Source organism: Botryllus schlosseri, chromosome 9, assembly GCF_051294905.1.
Source record: "Botryllus schlosseri isolate E-star chromosome 9, Bs_hap1, whole genome shotgun sequence".
NCBI lineage: Eukaryota > Metazoa > Chordata > Ascidiacea > Stolidobranchia > Styelidae > Botryllus > Botryllus schlosseri.
Window position 1 is genome coordinate 7,549,042 of NC_137244.1, and position 23,889 is coordinate 7,572,930.

General features: G+C 39.6%; 1 protein-coding gene across 1 annotated transcript in view; it reads right to left on the reverse strand.

The window, feature by feature from the left end:
• Window positions 1–23,889, reverse strand: part of LOC145446660 (uncharacterized) — a 101,502-nt gene that overhangs the window by 75,370 nt on the left and 2,243 nt on the right. Inside the window, exons 2-4 of the mRNA XM_080325012.1 lie at window positions 13,854–13,983; window positions 13,519–13,725; window positions 2,190–2,359 (exon numbers count right to left, since the gene is read on the reverse strand). Coding sequence (XP_080181138.1) covers window positions 2,190–2,359; window positions 13,519–13,725; window positions 13,854–13,983 — 507 coding nt within the window. The remainder of the gene's footprint in view (window positions 1–2,189; window positions 2,360–13,518; window positions 13,726–13,853; window positions 13,984–23,889) is intronic.

Here is a 23,889-nt window from a genome sequence, read left to right on the forward strand (position 1 = left end):
GTGTCCCGACACAGATGAGGTTGGTTCCGAAATGAATGTATCTTATAGGCCCGCATCCGCTCGTTGCACACCCGTACACCAAAGCGGTCTTTGACGGTGTTTTTCCGAGAAACCAGTCGGACAAATCTTATCATGAAATCAAACCAATTTGTGTAATACAAAAGGGTGACACGTACTCATTATCAAGTCACATTTTCTGCGTGTCTTTCTTATTGGCTATTATACGCAATACAGTGATTTTGGATAGGAACAAACAATTCACAGGAAATCACGCGAAGAATTTCGTTTTGCAAGAAATTCTACAAAAATAGCATACATATTAACTGATCTCTCCGGTGCCGTGGCGACCCATAATTAGACCCTTTGCGACCCATACTTTAAGAACCGTCAAAGGTTGCAAATTTGCGTTCCAATAACTTGCAAATGTGAGTCTTTAACGATGGTATTTATAGCTATCTTTGTGCCTGGTGCTAATCGAAGAGTATAATTACGAAAATATGAAGATTTTTCAGAGAAAGAAAGCCGAAAGTCAATTTTTCGTCATTTTGTCCGGCGTATTGCAGGCTCAGACGGGCTGGCGAACTGTATGCCTGCCAATACACCCGGTTTCGAATCAGACTCTTGATTACGTAATTATAGTGAGCAAATATTAATTCTCTATGGTTGGTGCGAGACGATGTTATTGTAAAAGCTACGATTGGCGGTGCGTCGTAAGTCAAACAAGTTTTTACGAATGCGTCGCAACGACAGTGGTTATAGGGAGCCCATGCACTTGAATATCCTATTCGGGGTATTTGTATTGTTCCACGTCAAAAATTAAAAATTATTCACGATTTTCATCCGCACCACGTTTATCATCCACGCCACACTCCGCTTTTATTTCATCCGCAGAAGTGCGTACCATCTGACATATTGAAAAGCATTGGTCTATATTCCATTGAGCTTATTTACCAAGTGAAAATAGTAGTTTTTGTGTCATAATAAAAACAATTTGAAGAGCTTCTTTGAGGTACAGAACTTCAATATACAATTGAATAGCATATTCATATTGAAATGAACCCGAATATTTTCGGCTGACACTCGTCGGGGGTAATCCTTAGCAACTAGTAGAGAATTGCAAATAACATTGTATATCAACAATCGTATCACAAAATATGACGTCACCATCATTCAAAAATTCATGCTGGTGACGACATATTTTGTGATACGATTGTTGATATACAATGTTCCTTCCATTTCTCTACTAGTTGCTGACGATTACCCCTGACGAATGTCAGCTGAAAATATTCGGGGATATTTCAATATGAAAACACTATTTAATTGAATAAAAACAATGTAAAATCGCCGAGCTGCGGGAATCGGCCTAGCTTCTGCAACTATAAGAATCACGATAGACATATACCTTCTACTACAGACCCCGGGCTGTTTTGAATTAAATTACTATTCGAGGAAAGCTGCGTAAATGAGGCTGCATTTTAAACAAGAGGTGTTTTACAACACTTTGATTAATCATGTTTTTTAACGATGTTTAAACAAATGCCATTGAATTTATTTCAAACGTATAAGTAGGCTATGTCATAATTGACTAAATATTGTGGCAGTAAAGAAATAGACGACAGATGGGATATGGAATGATTTGGACCCTCGACATCACTGTGGGTTTAGCAGTTAAATGGACAGGTTATGATATCACTGGAACCGAATAGATGTTCTGGCCATAAAACGCTGCAGTCTCAAGGTATTCTTTGGTCCGTGGTCCAAAAATTCAGATTCAGTCACAACTAGCCTACGTTTTTGTCTGCAACTGTGTAACTATATATAGGTTTGGATTAAGCTGAGATTTGGGTATATTGATCGCATGGAGTTTAAAATAATACTCATCGATACGCGAAGTTTGTAAGCCCCCATGTCTCCATAAGCAGAAACAGGCCAGAAGACAGGATTCCACGCCCGGGAAGTTCACAAATCTCAGCATTGAGGTGTATAGCGTCGAAATATATGCAAGCTATGCGTGGGCCCTAGTCACGTATGGTTTTCAACGCATAACATGTTAAATAGTTTCAGCTTGTAGAACGTATAGTAATATTATATTTATGTCACATTATTCTAGAGTAGCGCTCGTAAATGTTGAATGTCTATCAATAAACGGTTTATTTAGGAATGATGTGGCAGGCCGACCATTTCTATACCTTCCACAAATCTGATCCGTCCAGCTCGCCTTCGCTTAGCGTTTCGTTCGTCGACGATACAGTAACATCGACTTGCACGACTTTATCGTGCAGGGGTATACGGAGAAACCAACATGGTCCATTCTGCTGTGGTTCGATGGCATAACCCGTTGCTGTCCACTTCGCAGGACCTATAAGAATATCGCAAACGACGGTAATAAATCTTCGGAAATAGATAAAACGAAAATGGAACTGGAAACCAGGATCAACGGTATTAACTAGATTGTTAACACTACAAATTATAGGCTTACCATATGTCTTATTTGCGAGGATTTGTCTTATTTTCTCAATTAAACTGAATACCCTCTCGAGGACGCTAAATAATGCCCAAATGTATTTTTTTCAAATTTCCGAATAATTGCTAATCTTAATTTAGAGACCTCATATGGTCGATGATCGATATCAGTCAAAATCTGTAGCATCGGTTGATGGATGGTACGATGTAGTTATAACATTTAAAATCGTGATATATTTAGGTTAATCGCCGTTGTTGAAACGCGTTTTTCGGCACATATTAAACTCAATTTAAGTTCCTGAAAATCATTCTCTCAGATGGCTTCGCGCCCCCTACAGTTGCTTTCATGGCCCTCAGTTTGAGAACCACTGGTTTAGAGCATCTTGGCGGTATTGTTAATTTCCGTGATATTTCCTGTAAACAATTTCACGGACTAGTTAAAAATGATCATCAGTTTTGGGCAAAAGTTAAGTATTCCCGGTCTGAATATGAAAAAAACAAATGACCAGACTTATCCCTAAATCCGGATACTCTTTACCGCTGACTATCACCTATTAAAGTGACGTATGAACACATTGTCCGTCAATATAACGTCACATTAGTAATGCTTTGCCTATCCATTGTATACTGGAGTTGGCTTGTAAAGATTACGAGAGCCGTGAGAGAGAGAGAGAGAGAGAGTCTTTATTTTCATCCAACCAAAATACATAACACACAGCAGTGATGGTGGTACAGAAAATATGCTTGCACAGTATTCGGTATTAGATAGGAATGATCGATAAGACCGTGAAGGTCATCTAGTCTAATCACACCAGCATCAAACAGGTAGGGGAGATGTGGTACCGATGGATCACTGGGACCGAAAATACTTTGAAAATTCTCTATGATAATTCGATGATTACACTCCGTGAACTTGTCTACAATTGCATGCTGTCAAAATCTTTCCTCACATACAAAAAAATTCGACGTGGGCGAGCTATGGGGTCTCTCACAGATGATTTTTGTTTTGGGGGGTCTAAACTAAATTTAGATCGACATATACATTTTTCTTTGTAACCTTCAACACGAACAAACCAGCAATAATTTTTATTGTGAAATGTGGGGCTTGTATCAGGCTATATAATGGCACCTTTTATTTTTTTCAGTACTTTCCTTGTGTATCCTTTTTTTCGATTCATGTATAAAATTCGTAGGGTGGGGACCGATGATACAATAGCCAAATCAAGCAAAATAATCAAGCATACTAATCATGAAACAAATGAAACATGCCTACGTACAGAAAATCTTTATCTAATAATTGCATATGATGTTTTATCGCTATAACGAGGTATTTGGAAGTCACACTGTCGATTTTCGGGCAATATGTATGTACCCACAAATTTATAAGTTCGAGCCTAAATCGAAACGTGATTGTATGACAACATTTGAGTTAATATTTATTCTTTTTTTTTTACAGTTGCGACCAAACATTCTTTTTTGGCTTGCTGCAGCTTAGATTATAATACTGAGCAATAAAAGTAGTCACATTTGAGCTTTTTAGGGTATATGTGTCATAGGTCCCCGGGTCGTGTGTCATTGGACCCACCGGGTGGCAGGGTTGTAACCAAGTCACATGGTTCCGAGTCACGAGTCAATCTTACTTTTGTGGTTTTGACTCGAGTCGAGTCGAGTCATTTTCAATTCATCAATGACTCGAGTCCGAGTCCAAGTCACCGTTTAAAGGGTCAAGTCCGAGTCATAGTGTTATGACTCGAGTCGAGTCCAAGTCACAGTATTGAAGTCATGTTCAGCTCATGTTTTCAATCCTGCTTGGGTGATATCGAATTCCTAGCTTGGCAAACATGCTCATTTTCTCCCTGTCAGAGTTTTGGCACGTGTTTATTTAGGCAGTTAACGGACAGGTCCTGGCCTCATTTACCGATACTACAGATAACTTCACTAAGTTAGAACGTAAAATCAAATATCTGTCTTGTCAGTCTGATACATCAGCAATTCAAGCATTCAGTTTTTATGATGAGCACATCGACGATAGCTCATAAATAGCTGATAGAGAACCAACGAATTCACGTCTACATACTATTTGATAGAGAACCAACGAATTCACGTCGAGATACCAGCTGATAGAGAATCAACAGATGCATGTTTATGTAGAGGTATTTACAACAGGCCAGCATGCTATAAAAGCGTGCATGCAGCTATGTGCATTGTGCAGTGAAAAAAAAACAGATACATTTTGATATTACTTAAGGTTTTCCCAATTGCATTACAGACTACATCGCAGTTACAGCATTGGAGCGATAATTGTATAATGGGGCTGTTCAAAAACATTTTTCAAATTTTCCGACTACTTCTTAAAATTGTTACATTGCCTAAAAAATTCAAATTTGGCTCAATTCCAACCAGTAGAAAGCAATGCTATGAAAGAAAATTTTAGATTTATTACAAATAGAGATTTTCGAATTTTACCGGCTATCTCATGATATTGTTACATTGTGTAAAAATATGATTCATAGCAAATTTGGCTCAATTCCAACTAAAAAAAGTGAAGTTATTAGAGTAGAATGTTTTGGATATGAAAAAATAGTCGGCTTACTACTAGTATGTAATTATATTATATGAAAGAATTTCTCACTAAAAATACTTCATTTATTTTCAAATCCACAATTTTCTCCTCTCATATCATTGATTCTACTTTTTAAAATTGAGCCAGATCCAATGTTATTTTTATGCAACGTAACAATTTATCAAGTAGCCACCCAGTAAATTAAAAAAGAAGTTACTTTTGAACAGTCATATTGTACAAACATCACGCAGCATTAGCCATTCATTATTACTCACGTGCACAATGCACATACCTAACAAAACCTGAAATGGACAGAGGGTATTGTGTGTTGTCACAGACAGCAGATCAAATCAATGATGAGTTGTTATGTTACACTTTAAAAATACCAAAGTGGAAAGGAGCTCCTCAGATATATTAGAGAGGCATGGACTTGGAATAAATCCACCTCTACTGAATACACGTTCCACTTGTGCACTATAGATGCAGGAATTGACAAGCATTTTTGAACCACACTGAAGAGCATTGGATACTCATTCTTTCGAGTCGCCCAAAAATGCAAAGAATCATCGCTTTCAAATCTACACATGAGCTTATCAGTCTCTTCCAAGTACTTGACCATATGAGTCATTGCATTGGCTCTAATTGAACTCTGCTTCGATTGTTTGCTTGTATAATTGAAAAGTCTTAAGTACTTTGATTGCGGAGGATCTAGTACCTCTTTGTCACTGGATGATTTTGTACCTTGGCTGGTCATATCGTATGAATGAGTGTCAGCCTCAGTCATTATCAACTCGATTATTTTCTGCCGCAGTGCAATTCGGGATTGTTTAGATTTAGATCCATAAGCCAATGGAAAGCAAATTTCGGAGCGAACACGCAAGATGTGAGGTAGATGGTTTCACCAAACGGTTCGGGATTACCGATAGGCCTATCCAAAGACTCATCAGTTGTGATCATGTTCACATTTTCAAACACTCCTGCAAAACGCTTTAAAGGAGAATTTTTCAATGCTTCAACTAATGCGCGCAAGTAATTGACAGTGAGGATGTGCCTATTCGCATGGTTGTAGAGCAGTAGTTCTCAACCTTTTTGAGCCGCGGACTATTCTCAAGCTCGCCTATATATCCGCGGACTCAAGCTTTATATTAACGAAAAGTTTTTTTTAAATATCTATCCAAGAGAGTGTAATACGGTATCAACAAAACAGGTAAGCACTGTTTTCACTCCACCCACACTTAATGAGAGCCTTGTCCTTGATCTTGCTTGACAAGTTTATCGAATTCCGGAATTATTGTTGTCAATGTAGGCCTACATCTGATGTCACCTTACGGTTGAAATCTACTGCTCTAGCCTAATTCCTTTGTTCACCGTCAGATTTGAAACGCCAGATTCACACAGGTAGGCTATGTGGCCGGAAATAGCAAAAGAGCTGTTGCAGCTTGCTAGCAAATATCTGAAAGACTATGCTCCATCGACTGCACATTTGGCCAAAATTGAGTCAAGGAAGCTTTTGTATGCATGTCTTTCCACATCTATCGGCTTGTAATTCAAGCAACTGTTCAGTAATGCAGTCCATATCTCGAGTTCTACTTATAATGGACACCTATAGATTGTTACTGTGATTAGCACATGTCCCTACGATCTATCAATATCCAAATAACGTCTGCAAGGGAACAAGTCGCAATAATCAATCAACAATACTCAGCGTATATCGCGCCGGAAACGTATGCAAGGTGCCTACGTGCAGTACCGTAACACCACATCGTCAGCCCCCCTCTAAAAAAAAACGTTGGTCTTCGGCCCCCACAGGGTTATAAATTTAACATCTGGGGTGCTTCGCCCCCAAACCCCTCGCTTCCGAAACCTTTTTACCGCTACTTCTCAGCGAAATATTTGTACTGTTGAGTTAGCCGGCTTGTTTCGAATGAACCGCGCGAAGCGCGAAAATATTCTCTATTTCATGATTGAATCGGTCAATATGATCGGGAATTGCATATATATTGATGTAAACTTTTTATCATGTCCCTGCTCGTGTAATCAAATTTACCAGTAGAGCTGAGTGAGGCGTTTCGGAAAATGATATTACTCATGCGTCTTTTTTCTTAGGGGAAGTGTACCCAATAATCAAGGAAGTCGACACCAATAAATCGCGCGTGACGTGAAATTTTTTTAAAAAGTTGCATAAATTTCCCAAAAAATACTCTGAAATTTATGTTAGTTTTCGCCCCCCTTCGAGCTCGCCCCCCGCCCAAACCGGCAGTTACGGTCCTGCATACGTGTGTATGAAGAGCTGTTGTGGGGATTTATACCTGGCATATGCTATATGTGAATTGTGAATAGTGAATACTCAGCATTGAATTCCGAGTCCATTCGTACTAAATTCAAGTCAATCCGACGAAAATTGTAGAGTTTATGACCATGATAAAAATGCTTATGACACTTTTAACAATAGGCCACCTCGGACATAAATGTAGGACATTTTGTAAAATTCCAGTTGGCGATAATAGGGGTTTATACCTGGCATGCTTTGTATCAAACCAGGAAGATGCTACAGATGTGCAAACCATACCCGTTTTGCCTGTCATACTTGCAACCAACTGCTTTGCCCATAAAATCTCAGAACGAATATTGCTTGCAAGCTGATCAATTTGTTGTAGTGCTGTTTCGTTGTTCTTGCGTTTGAAATATACGTGGCGAAACATCGCTTGTTGAGGTATCTCTAATATTGCTTTCAAAACTACAGTCACTGCAGTATAATATATTAACTTGAAGGCATTTGTTATGCCCCTTATTAACAAGAGTTAACGGCACAATAAGAAGCATATAGAAAAAGATTCAAACGAAATCCAAATTGGCAAAATTTGACGTAACAATGCAATAATTAAAAGGAACGGTATCTGGCCAAAGTCAGCTGTACCGGTACTTCGGTAGTCATAATAAAGAGGTAGGATACACAGATGACGTAAAATACACAGATGACGTTACACATACAATTAGCGGTATATATTATTGGAATATTTATTGATTGTATACAAACTCTTTCTCCTTCTTATGGCGCCGATAATTCTTGACAAGGGAAACCTGAAAAGCCACCGAGGTAATAAATTCTACTGCAATGAATGTAGTTCTGAAAGCACTATTCAAGTTGAGTACCGCCAGTCACATATTTGATATATCTACGCATTTTTATGACAGCTATTAAGGTTACTAACATTTCAAAATAGGTATTTTGCGAATCACGCAGCCTAATTCTAAAATCGGAATTTGACGAAACCGGACCAGGACGGGGCTCATTCACTTTCGGACCAAAAAGCTATTTTCTCCGTAAGGCTGCAATGACTTTGGTCCGAAAGTGAACGAGCCCCGTAAGTCTGTCAATTACATGTTCCAAAATCATATCGGAAGTGGAAGAAAAAATTGAAAATTTTGACATTTCCGTGGATTTTCGACTTCTCAATCTAAAACTATAAGTCCGTAGACCCCTAAATTAGGTTTTATCGATGTAAAATTACCTAAAATAATACATTCACGACGAGACTTGCGTCTTTTCCGCTGAAAAACACGAGGAAATATCAGGTTGACAATCTGTCAACGCGTGTGCCGATTAAGTTACATAAAATTTCTGTGCTCGCGGACTCACCCATGACCTTCCGCGGACTCAAATGAGTCCGCGGACTCGGGGTTGAGAAACACTGTTGTAGAGTGATAGCAGGGTTGGTACGGCCCTGATTGGCATTGGGACGCAACAATGCTGTCTGGCGGAACGAGAGAGTAGCACAAGAGCAAAAGTGCCAGGCAGCATTGTTGCGTCCCAATGCCATTCTCCACAACAATGAAAAATTCGAGGCTGATTGTGGGGGTTCCAGCGCCACGAGCGGAATAAAATTTATATTTTCGTAATCGGTGCAGAGTCAGCATTCGATTGATACCCGTTTTACCAAATTTAATGCTCGGCAAGCCGGTCAAAAATGACCGTCAAATTGCCTGTAGCCTAATGGAAATTGTGACGTGAATCAATTTCACTGAGCCGTGAGATTTACTTGTGTCGACACCATATAGGACACTATGGTATCATTGTCTGTTGTTTTTGCGGCGGCATATCTGATATCACACGAATGCAACTAAAGCAGTGGTGACAAATAGCGATGTCGGCAGAATTCGTCAGATGTGTTGAACTATGGCCATTACGATTCGCAAATTTATTCATCTTCAAGTGATATAAAATATGCCGAGTCATTGACTTGGGTCGAGTCATGCGTAATGACTCGAGTACAAGTCGAGTCAATCCAAATATTGACTCGAGTCGAGTCGAGTCATTTTCCCATTTCAAGAAAATGACTCGAGTCAAGTCGAGTCACAAAAAATCGTGACTCGAGTCTGACTCGAGTCGAGTCATGACTCGAGTCATTACAACCCTGCCGGGTGGGGACCGATGACACGTTCGAGCAACAAAATTTGAACGTCCATAAATATTTTTTGAAAAGACGGATATTCATGTATATGTGCGCGATAGGTAGAGCTTGTATCAAATTGCTGAGCCAGCAAAAGATCTGCTGTTTTCGGCTGAACATTTCGGGGCCAGCGATCATTTTCCAATTTTTGATCCATCGGTACCACATCTCCCCTACACTTGACTCTAAACAGTTTGGCTGTAAAAAAGGTTACAGTAGTTAAAAAAATAAAATAGAAGAAAAATTAAACGATGGTAGCAAATGATCAATGAAGCAATGTCTGGGCGAGGTGAATTCACTAGATGGCTATAGGCTAATCGGGTCATCTCTTATTTCACTTTTGGTCATCTCTTAGCTAAGGTTTGTGTTCACATTTGGTGTGCGCAGACTTCTTTTTGAGCTATTTTCCGACTGCTTTGCTTGCTTTATAATTTTCTTCGGTGATTATACGCACTTATCGTTTCGGACACATTTTAAATTTTGCATCACCAACCAAGATACAAGGCCTTCAGCGACTATTGTCCAGCTCCACTCATCCAAGTATCAAAAATAGAGTGCTGTATTGTCATTTATGACGTGATAATGGAATCAGTACCCGTAGGGCAATCAACATTTGTTTTAAATACTGTTAAGGCTGCTGTACACTGGCTTTGCGACACGACTAAAACAGGTAATTCCCCGATCATGTCGCGCTCACGATCGCGGTAGTTGCGTTCTGCTGCACACTGGGACACCTAGTCGTAACGTAGGCCTATCTGTTCTGTACCAACTTAATGATTTCGTAACAGTATAGGTTCTTGGTTATTACTATTGAAGAACACATCAAGATACTTCCTACACATATGTGTTTTCTATGGGAACACGTACTGACACCATTTTGCTGATGCTCCGAATTTTGATACACCATAATGCCACTATGATATTCTCAAAGTCGAAAAACTCAGTTTATTATTCCAATTCAAGACGCAGATGCACAGTATACAGTTCCCAAGATACAAAGAATATAAACAAGGTGTCTAATCGTTGAAACACCCTGACATAGTCCATCAATCAGATTTCATCTTTATGGTATATATGCCTACTCTTCTTGGCCTACCGGTACTTTCGTAATGTCAAGCATGTCAGTGGCATTGGCGGGCGTGCGGTGATGTTCTCTGTTATTCATCTTGTATTGTCAACATATAGTGATTTAATTATCAAATATATCTCCATTTCGTTCATCCATCTTCAAGTTATCAACTTAAGGTTGAATCATTCTTTTTCAGGGCTTGTTGGATATCGTACAGCGCCATGAGTCACTCCCGCACAGCCTTCACCGTGTAGCCCAAGATAAATTACGCATCTGGTACACGAAAACGTTAAATTAGGAAGTTGAACGATTAGAAAAGATTGCAACAGCACCGCCGAAATAAGAGCGCGTGTTTATTTTCTACTGCTACTGAGCCCGCAACTCGCGACAAAGTTGGAATTTTTCAACTTTGTCGGAGAGTTGCGCAGCCCGCTCGCCAACGCTTTGTTGCGTAGCCTGGCGACGCGGTGTGCATGGTTTTGTCACAGACAGGCGCGATTCTCTCGTTTTATCGTGTCGCGAGGGCCAGTGTGCAGCAGCCTTTAGGTCGATGTAGATTTGTGGTTGGATGCTGTAATTAGTACCGAAATAGCACTTTGTCAGCCCGCCAAAACCCGCTATTGCCGATCCTCCGCTTAGGGTCAACGGAGCTTATGGATAGCTTGGACCCTAGGCACCTTTTATCATACGGCGTCTTTTTCACTACACTTCATACATAATATCCGCATAACTGGACTTCACATCATGTCTATGAGAATTGCACAGTGCTGGGGGCTATTGTACGTGATACAAGGCCATCCAATAACTAAGTGATCGCAAAGCATAAGGGCCGTTAAACGAAACGCAAATATATATACATAAGTTTTCCACTGTTCAAATCTATAGATGGACAATAATGGTCAAATTATTGAGCATTTTTACTGAAATTAAAGTAATGGTAAATATCTCTACTAAATTACAAGTGGAAGTAGTCATTTATACATGGAAGCACCGTTCTCAGTGGAAGTAAAAATTGGTGATGTAAAAACTACTCAGGTAAGTAGTTTCAAACACTAGATTTGATAAAGAATTCGCGTACTTTTAGCAGTTAATCGGATATCACCTATTTCGAAACTGCAAAATGTATCTATATGACTCACACATAATGACTAATGACAATGCAATTCTCGAAATTACACTCAATTACAATAATATCTTGACAATTCCACGCGGTTACGCAGATATTGTCTCTGACTGCCAATAAGAGTGACGAAAACCTAGCATAAAACTAGGTTATACTTTTCCAAACCGTAACTTTGAAAAGTAAAAATTATTTTCCACAAACTGTTCAAGGAGAAATGGAACTAGTATAAAATATAGCCGCCTGAGTAAAAAGTGCAACTGGGGAAAATCCACTAGATAACTCCAAGAAAGTATAAATAGTTCGTAACTGCCCATGTCCAGTTGTCAACCTCTGCATAGCAAGGACGGGCAACTTCTCAAGTCGGCAAGCCGGATACGGGAAAACGAAGTAGGCCTACTTAGCGGGCCGGATTCTTTCCTATACAAGTAATATCTCGTTTTAATGTAAACTTCAAGTCTACAACATATATACCAAAAATACTATTTAATGAACATATTAAGGTAATGTAGCCTACTTCAATAGCTGTTGAAGTAAATGAGACATCTATCGTCGATCGCAGTTGTCAAGTTCTTTGAACTCTTGCTGCGTGATGGCCGCAAAAAATACAAGTAAAGTCTGCACGTGAACATCAGATAGATTGGGGTGCAGCTTTGTTGTTGATGGTGCTTGTGGTATTCGTGGTGTTTGTCGACTGCAATGGTCATTTTCTTTACACCATGCCGATATTCTATATTTTTGATTTCGTAACTGCCGACTTGTCGCACGGCCCACTTCTGGGTATTCGTAAGACACCGATTAGGCGGATGAGATGGCGAGGAGGAGCCTAGATAAAACTCCTACACTTAGATAGGAATTCTTGAGTCGACATAGGTCGGACTCGAACCCACAAGACATTGGTGTTGTAGCAGTGGATTATACAATGACGCTATTTCGCCACTCAGGTGCAGCTTTGTCTTGTTATTGTTCACTGTTCATGGTCGAAAAATACGTGCTCGCGAATGTATGTAGATCCAATCGGACCAAGCAGTTTTGTGGACATCTTTCTCAACGTGGCAAATTTGGATTCATTCATTGGCGTATAAAATTTGTCATTGCTTTCAGATTGGAATTTCTCTTTCAAGGTAGAAACTGTCTGCGGGTCACTCAAAATCCCGGTCCGTAAGTTGCCGCCCCTGGCATATAGTCAATTTTCATAGGCTATTTTAAAGAATTTTGTTATAGAATTACCTCTTTTACAGTCGTCTCTGCGCAATCAGTATATAGTAATCGCTTTCAGTGACTAGATTTAACTAATTACGAATTAGATTGCTTTTCCAAAAATCAAACTTCTGTGTATGCTAACTTTTTGCTGCCAACGATCATTGTGATCATTGTGGCGTTATAGTGACGGTTGAGCATTTCTTGTTACAATGTTCTCGATATAGTTCACAGCGTAACTAATTTAAGGACATAGCACTACGAAACCATGTGCTCATAGTCATTGTGTCACTTCTCGGCAACCCTTACACAATTTTGCCTGTGATTAATTATGTTTCCCTCGCCGAGAGGAAACTATAATGTAGCAGTAGAATATAGTACACATGCCTACAACACTTTGGTCTGGTGCACAAGGCCATAGCTGCTAAGCACCATAAACCCAATATACCTACATACATCATTGTCGAAACCGTGCTGATAAGTGCGTTAGTGTTAACTTCGACCTCTTGTGGACTTTAAAACTAATTTATAAATAGTTTTATTTTTGTTTTCGTTTGGTAAATGTATCAAAACACAGGCGAGTCCACAGAATCATCATGCGACTGAAATGTTGCGACGTCACCCGTGGGATGAGAACTTCCGTTATCCATACCTGTTGTGTATAGTTGTGGTTTCACTATTCCAGTTAATGCAGGGGGGTTTGCTTTGAGATCGAATTCTTGCATATTATACAGAATTGTATATATGGTCTCAGTTCCATTTTGTGGACAATCTTTTATCAGGTACATAGGCGCAACGCCGTAGGTGGTACTCGGGGTTAGACTGAACGTTGAGGTGGTAAATGAAATCCTTCCGTCATCTAAAATATTGGAAAATACCAAGTGAGCGAATTATACTTATATAGCAAGGCGAAATATTAAAAATTTGAAAGACGTTCACGTCATGATTCCCGGAGATCGCTAACATAAACACAACATGGTTGTATACCAGATTCGTAGTTGCCATCGATGGCAAGGTCTGCTACAAGGCCCTCAGAATCTTCCTCTGCAGTGATATTAAATGTTCCTTCATACTCCTGGGTAAATAGTAGACTTCTAGTCACGTCAGCATCCGGACTCTAAAATGCAAATAATGATGCATAAGAATTGGACTGGACTCGAGTTCGAATAATCATGTAAACAGTGGTTCGTGCAGTGGGGAATATTGCCCTCCAGTGGAGATCATGAGAGACTAGGTCGAAAATAGGTGTTGAAGTAGACTACCAAAACGGCATGAAATAGACAGAACCTATCAATTGAGGACTACGTAATAGTAGAAGGATTACCTTAATGATGATCCCCACTCTTTAGTGGGGCGATAACGATATGTTGTGCTTGATAATGGGGAGCTGTGTCAGAAACGTTTGTGAACCAGTGATGTGAAACATTCTTTCTATTCATTTCCAGGACGAACATGACGAAATTGCCAATGTGGCAGTAGAAATAGACGATTTGAAAGATGCCATATTTGGTCAGTAAAGAAGTATTCCTACTTTTCCAAAGTTTCTATACATGCACTACTCGCTCAATTGGTAGGCTACAGTTGTAGACTATTTTTACTGCCATTTCAACATTTTTGAATACATCCTTCTTATAGTTTACCCTTTTTTGATTTTTTTTTCGATCAAGAGCAATGCAAAGCTAGATTATCATCGCTTTTTTGACTGACATAGCAAATTGTTGATGGGGTCCTAAACTGACGTCTGACCATAGTGTTCTAAGAAGGTGGTGCAGACACTTGCGATCGTTCCGCTTCGTCAGTTTGGGAAGGCTGTCACCAAGATGCATTCTCTGCCGCTTGAGCACAGGGAAAAGTTGCGTTCTAATCAGATGTAGGAAGTTAATTGGTTAGCGCGGTATGTTTTCTGTGCGCCATTCTTGATGATGAGATAGCAATTTATAAATTAGGATGTCAAATTTTGCTGCCGGTAAGGTTTTTCAGGCAGTGTAAGCGTCATGTTATCGTGTTACATTGCAACTGGAGTAACCTGTCACCGCCTCTTTGTTAATGTTATCGTTATGATGCTATATGTACGCCAACATGTCTTGTGTATCATATCAGGTAAGTAATATATCCGACGATTTTATAATTTTTCAAAATGTGACCTGTGGCTGGTAGCAAGAATCCTATCCGTGCAGTGAGAGACGAAAGAATCGCAAAGTTGGAGGAATTTGTTGAAGAGCTACTGCGGTGAAAGATGTGTGTCAAATACTTCGTTTCCATGCTCGGCCGATGGGCCCATTTTCGAGAGACTCGGCCGACGAACGAGAGAATTTTGTTGCGCATTTACAGTGATGCACACCCACGTCGGCCGACTCGTCGGCCATCTAGTAAATCCTTCGGCTTAGCCCTTCGGCCATGCTTGCGCTGTGTCTTCGATTAGCTAATTGGTATTCGCTACTTACAATACACTTTTCGTATCAAATTAACCATGGCTGCACTCCGGACGGATCTTGGACGCATTGAGAAACCAAGAATTATGATCGCAACGGAATTTAGTAGTACCGGTACTGCTACGAATTACCCGTAGGCTACCGAAATCTTCGCGATCTGATCACATACGCTGCTGCCACAATTCGAAGGTTTGCGTTCTATGGTGCATGGATACAATACAAACTATACCGCTTGACCACAAACTAGGTGAACTTATTCACATTCCCTGGTAAGCAAATCATCGACAGGACACTGGACGTTCATGTCTGAATCATGACGACGAAACAGTAGTACCGGTAGACTACTGGAGAAGTTACTATTCTGTGCTCGAAATTATTGGACCACGATATCCCATATCTATATCCCCCACATACTAAGATATGCCACCAATTTTCATCTTTTATCCATGTTATTTTATCTTCTGTTAGTTTTAAGCAATTGGTTCATCGTGACCATTTTACATGTTGGATGCATTTAGTGTTCAAGGTCAAAGCGGGTTGTTTGATTGAATGACCGCTACAAGTCTTTTCGGCTCATTCCTACCGAGTCATTTATCGCAATCTTCTGATTATTATGAAACTGTTACTGAGTAAGTAGGCCAAAAACGTCATCGCGATCGCTTCGCCCACCTAGTTCGGCCAAGTCACGGTTGGGTTACGTCTGCTCATGGAAACACGGCCGACATTACAACGCATGCGTCATGGCCTTTCGGCCGACCGTCGGCCGAGCATGGAAACGAAGTAAAAGAAGATATGTAAAAGAAATCAGCCCTATATCTTCTATGTCATCTTACATGATCACGTACACGAGAGAGAGAGAGAGAGAGAGAGTTATTTTATTCGTCAACCATGTAATATAGTAAAGGCAATGTCCACAAACATTCACGTCCAATAGTATACATTTTAAAAAATTTCCCAACTATAATTTACACGGTATAGACTGGGAGACCCGATATGACCGAAGTCTTCTAGGCCGGAGTCACCCAAGCATATTGGCAGTATTAATTATAATATGGATCAATTTCTTCTCTCAGTCAAGTAACACCGCAAAGAGTAACGAAATAAACAAAAGTAAATAAAAGACAGCAACACTAGTGAAGGACGGTTACCATAGTTAACAGTGTGATCAGAAAATAACAATTTGACCCATGTACACAGTGGTAATATTATTGTAGCATATTAAATGAATCAAAACAACAAACAACATCACTGTGGTCATGAGATATTTTCTTCTTAGTACTTGGATAATATAAGTTTGCAATAGCGAGCTTTAAATGTATGATAAGGAAGAGTACGGTAGAAAGTTGGTACATTGTTCCAAAATTTCACACCTATATAAGACAGGGAATTTCTTGACAGTCTTGATGAATTCAATTTAACAAATAGGGACTGATTCTGTGAGAATCTTGTGTTATAATGGTGAATTGAATTGGGGCATTGAAAAAAGTTGTCGAAATATTCAGGAGGAAGTGGAATAATTCTGGTAACAGAATCATATATTGCCTAGCAGAAAATTCGTCTTTTTGTACGAGAGGCTTCTTCGGGAGATGGATTTTGTGACGCCATGCACATTTTCTAACGGTAGCCCATGTCGGAAAGCTTTTTTGGAAACCTTTTTATAATCGTTGAAGTTAGGGGTCACATATTTCCCGTAGTCAAGATGATACCTTCAAATCAGGGGTGGCCAATACCAGTGGCCGTAGTAAGGAATTCATGGGGCCGTCGACCAGTAACTCAATTAGTACCATGTGCTGGCGGCCGTAAACATGGGTATTTGGCGTCCATTACGGACATGTCTTGCGGGGATTCTATTTGTGTGCCTTGGAGTCGACTTTTATCAAAATACACCAACCCAAACTCTGTCAACAAAAGGAGTTCGTTTACCACCTAGAAATAGTACATTGAACGCTCTCTCAGCCAAAAATTTCATGCTGGTGACGTCATATTTTGTGATACGATTGTTGATATACAATGTTCTTTCCAATTCTCTACTAGTTGCTGACGATTACCCCTAACGAGTGTCAGCCGAAAATATTCGGGCGGGGCCTACGATATAATATCGTAGGCCCCGATTCCGGTTCATTTCAATATGAATATACTATTCAATTGAATGGAGCATTTGCAAAATACGGTTACCACAGCACTTGAAGTACTGTCCTGACTGTATGCAGAGGTGGACAAAGTAGTCAGCCCTGCTACACAAGTAAAAATAGAGATAACGGTGTAAATATCTACTCGACTACAGACGATTACCCCTGACGAGAGTGCCAGCTAAAAATAATTGAGTTCATTTCAATACCGGCATGATGTAACAGGTAGGTTCCTCGAAAATCTATTCAGTTACCTTGATACGGCTACATCACGTGATTCTTAAGAAAATTTGTAAATGTAATGCAAACTTTTCATAAATCGAATTTATACTTTTCGAAATCCATATTGTTAAAAGGACTTTTGACTGAAAACTGTTCCACGTAGAACTGGAAGTATTCCAAGACATAGCCACCTGAATAAATATTGTAGATAGGCATAACGTTTTCTTATGTAGCCTACTTTGAAAATGTAAAAATACTTTGTTCCTGACCACCACCAACTAAATGTTATGAGTACGGCGATTTTTTTTTACCCTAAAAACGGAATATTTCGACCTGAAAAATCATAAGTTTTACATTTTTTGACCCTAAAAATCTTGATTTTGACCACATTTGACATACCGTATGCAAATTAGTTTTTTTTTGCCACATAATGTTAGAATTGTAATACTCCTCTTCATTTCTGGTCGGAAATGTCTGTCCTTACGAAGTAGTTTGGTCCGAAACACAACTTTTTTGCCTCAAAAACTGACAAATTTTTACATGAAAAAACTTTATTTTACCGAAAACTGGCCTTATAAAGAATTTCAATAGTTACATTCTTACATTACGCATTATGGTAGAAGTCTTGTTCGTATGACTATGAAAAACGTCAAGAAGATCTACCGCTGGACCTGCGATTAGAGATCCTCTCTCAAGTGATGCGAATGAAGGCATTTACTACATATATGCTGTAATATATTTTTGCAAATCCATTTACAAAGAGGAATTACCATGGTAACAACATGCTATATTATATCTGCATTCAAGCCATGATAGTACCCTTTCAACATACATGTGATACAAATTGCATCTTAGCTTACTGGTGAAGATAGTGATATCTATCTTGCAGTTCTCTTCTTGAAATCCTTACCCACTATCCAATAAAGTTTATTCAAAAGCTGATTGGTGATTCCATAAATGTGATTTGAGCTTTCTCGTTTCGGTTGACAGTTCAAAGTAGCCATGAGCGAGCTGTTTTCAGATGCGGATACTGAGCGAATCCCTCAAGTGTAGTAGTAGAAGATTGTCACATTCATTCGTCGGTATTTCTGTTAGTCTGACATTAATTCTAATGAGCATTGATATTTGGAAATTGCTTTAGAGATTAGAAGTAAAGGATGAAGAGGATCATCATTATGTTCATCAGTATCTTTAAAATATTAAGAATGCTTCAAGGTATAGCTTGCTTTGCTCTTGCTGAGTAAAAAGCCACAGTTTTGGGTCAGACCATAGTCATGAAACCACCTTTTGACATTATGTATTCCAAACGATTTCCATTCAAGGTGTTGAGATGAATCCTGACTTCCAAAGAAATTCGTCGTCAGTTACTTCCGGCATGGATATTTTTCCACGATGAATGCATCCACAAAATGTCTTCATCAAGCATCAGTAATTCAGAGGCAATGAGCCTTTCTGTTGATCGAATCAATTCATTTCCTCTCATAAGCGATCAATGGCATGGAATTCTTGTAACCGATACGCATCTTGCACCACAGCTTCTAGTTCTTCAATATATTCTTCGAATTTTGCAATTCTCTGAGGTTTCCGACTGTACGAATAGGATTCTTGGTGCCAGTCACAGCTCGCATTTTGAAAAAATTATAGAATCGTCGGATATATTACTTGCCTGATATGATACAAAAGACATGTAGGCGTACATATTGCATGATAACGATAATATTAACAAGGAAGCTGCGACAGGTTACTCCAGTTGCAATGTAAGACGATAACATGCGGCTTACACTGCCTGAAAAGCCTTAGGCTACCGGCAGCAAAATTTTACATCTTAATTTCTAAATTGATATCTCATCATCAAGAATGCGCACAGAAAACATACCGCGCTAATCAATTAACAGCCTACATCTGATTAGAACGCAACTTTTCCCTATGCTCAAGCGGCAAAGAATGCATCTTAGCGACAGCCTTCCCAAACTGCCGAAGCGGAACGATCGCTAGTGTCTACACCACCTTAGAACAGTATGGTCTGACGATAAAAGATGAAACCCTGGGAATTACCATCAGCCATTTAACGTTAGTCACCTAACGTATATAGTAATTCTCAAAACTGGTGACGGGAATTGACATACGAAAATATGGGACATCTCGTCAAAATCTAATGACTTGAGTATATGTTACTTATCGAACATGTTGCATTCTAATTCTAACTCATATGCTGAAAAAATCAGTAGGGTTACCATACGTCCTCCTTTTTCTGGTTTTTGAAAATAGCCTCCGACGACGCCTAAATGTCCTACTTTTTGAGATTTTGTCCTTTTTTATAATTTTGGTTGAAAACAGGGCAATATTGGACCGAGATACCATAAAATAGCACTTAACTAACGCTAAGGCGGGTAATTCGGGAGCTGAGCGAAAATTGAACTTCCTTTTTTAGTCAACCACCTGATAAAGTGAAGGTGAAAACAGCATTTTAGTCAGACTCGAGTCAAGATTTTTTGATGACCTGACTTGACTCGAGTCAGTTACTCAAGATACGGAAATGACTCGACTCGACTAAATTTGTGTATTGACTCGACTTGTACTCGAGTCATTGCGCATGACTCGAACCAAGTCATATGAGTCGAGATTCAGCTGACCAAGAACGACATTTCATTGTAATTTCGAAGAACAGTAAAGTAACAAATCAATTGGGATTACGTCTATTGGTACTGGTACTTGCAAATGCGACCAGAAACTGTTAAAAGTGAGGAAAATTAGTATATTATAAATGCGAACCATTCGATATCACCAAACAGAGTTATAGGAGTGGCTTTAACAAGACTGTAACTGGAAACTGAGCAGCCAACACAATGACTTGGACTCGGACTCGAGTCATAATACCAGTACTCGGACTCGAACCTCTGCTAGATGACTTGGAGTCGAACTTGACTCGGTGGTGAATTGAAAATGACTCGACTTGACTCGAGTCAAAACCGTAAAAGTGAGAATGACTTGTGACTCAGAGCTTTGTGACTTGGTTACAACCCTGCATATTAATATAGGGGAGATGTGGTACCGATGGATCAAAAATTGGAAAATGATCGCTGGCCCCGAAATGTTCAGCCGAAAACAGCAGATCTTTTGCTGGCTCAGCACTTTGATACAAGCTCTACCTATCGCGCACATATACATGAATATCCGTCTTTTCAAAAAATATTTATGGACGTTCAAATTTTGTTGCTCGAACGTGTCATCGGTCCCCACCCGGTGGGTCCAATGACACACGACCCGGGGACCTATGGCACATATACCCTAAAAAACTTAAATGTGGCTACTTTTCTTGCTCAGTATTATAATCTAAGCTGCAGCAAGCCAAAGAAGAATGTTTGGTCGCAACTGTCAAAAAATAGAATAAATATGAACTCAAATGTTGTCATAAAATCACGTTTCGATTTAGGCTCGAACTTAGAAATTTGTGGGTACATACATATTGCCCGAAAATCGGCAGTGTGACATCCAAATACCTCGTTATAGCGATAAAACAGCATATGCAATTATTACATAAAGATTTTCTGTACGTAGGCATGTTTCATTTGTTTCATGATTAGTATGCTTGATTATTTTGCTTGATTTGGCTATTGTATCATCGGTCCCCACCCTACGAATTTTATACATGAATCGAAAAAAAGTCCACTCAAGGAAAGTACTGAAAAAAATAATAGGTGCCATTATATAGCCTGATACAAGCCCTACACTTCACAATAAAAATGATTGCTGGTTTGTTCGTGTTGAAGGTTACAAAAAAAATGTATATGTCGATCTAAATTTAGTTTAGACCCCCCAAAACAAAAATCAACTGTGAGACACCACATACCTCGCGCACGTCGAATTTTTTTGTATGTGAGGAAAGATTTTGCCAGCATGCAATTGTAGACAAGATCACGGAGTGTAATCATAGAATTATCATAGAGAATTTTCAAAGTATTTTCGGTCCCAGTGATCCATCGGTACCACATCTCCCCTACTCGCAGATAATTGATGCCCCTCCGGCATCCATCATCGCAATAGAACACTATTTCAAAAGTTGCAACTATAGCTGTGAATTGATTAGCCAATATGCAGTTTTCGGTTCGCAAAGACACATCATGCAATTTTGAAACCATCACATCATGTATTGAAAGTAGTCTCGCCAGGCAACCAAAGTCCCTACCTCATTTTGTAATTGAATGTTTTTGGCTATGAATTGGATGCACTCTCAGAATATTAATATACATTTTAACAATATATTCATAGTAAAATATATCAAAACCCGAAGCTTTTCGAGCTGACACTTTTCAAGCGCAATCGTCAGCAAATGGAGAATTTCAAAAACATGCATCTAGCTACATTGCATACAACCAATGCCCGTTCGACCAATTCTTTCTATGATTGGATCGGCGCAGCACAAGCTCGCGAAGTGGCTTATCGGTATTTTGGAACCAGTGCGTTCCATGTATGATTCGCATTGCGTCGCTGATTCGTTTACATTCGCGCACGAGTTGAAAACCACCGACCTTCCAAACTCGAATATGTTTCTCGGTTCATATGATGTCGTTAGCCTCTTCACGAACGTGCCGCTGAAGGAGACCATTGATATCTGTGCGGACGCGCTATATGGTGGTGGTGATTTAGCACGGCCTTCCTTCTCGCGTAAAGTGTTCGTTGAACTTCCTAATACGGCTACTTGCTCTGTTGAGTTTAGTTTTAACGATACCATCTACATGCAAACCGACGGTGTAGCTTTGGGTAGCCCTCTTAGCCCGATTTTAGCCAATATATTTGTGGGATTCCATGAAAACAGACTTTTCGCGGCAGATGAAACCAAGCCTCCATTCATGTACCGTCGCTATGTCGACGACACCTTCGTTATCTGCCAAATGAGACGGAGTTCGATGACTTCTTCGATAACTTGAATTCTCTACACTCGTCTTTAAAGTCACATTTGAAAAAGAGCGTGCTAACTCGTTACCATTCTTAGACGTTCTAGTGGAAAAACGGGGTATTAGCTTTGTCAGTTCGATTTACCGGAAGCCAACGTTTACAGGGCATTATATACGCTGGAATTCTTTTAGCCCGAATCGCCGTAAACTAAATTTGATTAGCACGTTGGTGCACAGAGCCTTGATGATTTGTTCGGATGAAAAATTAAACGCGGAGCTAGAATATATCCGCAAAATTCTAATCGATAACGGGTACCCCGAACACATCATCAAGAGTTCTGTTGACAGAAAACTCAGTAATTTCAATCCCAACAAATCACAAAACACGAACACACGGTCTGAGGAAAATGTATATATACATTTACCGTGGCTGGGCCAGTGTTGGGATCAAGTCACTACCTTCGAGTCACGAGTCATCTCGAGTCATTGCACATTTTGACTCGAGTCAAGTCAAGTCAATCGATTTTCGAAGGTGACTCGAGTCAAGTCAAGTCACTCGTTTTTTGGAAGTGACTCGAGTCAAGTCAAGTCAAGTCAAGTCGAGTCCCGAGTCAAGTCATTTTTCAAGTCAAATTGAATTTTCGAAGTATCAGTGACGATTCAAATATTGATTCATGTTGCTAGCTGTGTGAAAGACAGAATAATTGGCCATTTATCTTGAATCAAATAACTAATATAAAGTTAAATATGCCTGCAAGAAGGCGCTGCATCGCTCACGCACACGTGGAACTGCAAATAAAATACTCGAGTTACTATGTATTGCAACATGCAACAGTCTGTTATTAGCAGCCAATCGGCTCGAAGCCTCGAGAAGTTTAACAAATTCATATGGTACAATACACTATACCCATCCGTGAAAAAAATAAACGCACTAACTATATTCGCTGCATCTAAGTCATATAGGAGGGTCGGTAAAGGCGATCACCGTGGAATTTAAGCACTGGGCCGTCTAAGAAACAGAGATACGTTGTTATGAGATTAATCTATTGCTACTACTACTAACAACGTAAGCTGTGATCATTACGTTTGTTGTAGTATATTTGTGATGTAACAATAAAGGATCAGTGAAACGTACAAGCTGTGAATGATTGGGTACTCTCGCAAGTGACACAGCAGGCGTATCGCGCATAATACTAACATTCACAAAATTCAGTGATTTAATCGATACCGTTTACTTGATGACACGAAATTGACTCGTAAATTTTGCTCCGAGTCACGAGTCAATTCGCATTTTTGAAGCGCCGAGTCAAGTCAAGTCAAGTCATTTTTGGAAAGTGACTCGAGT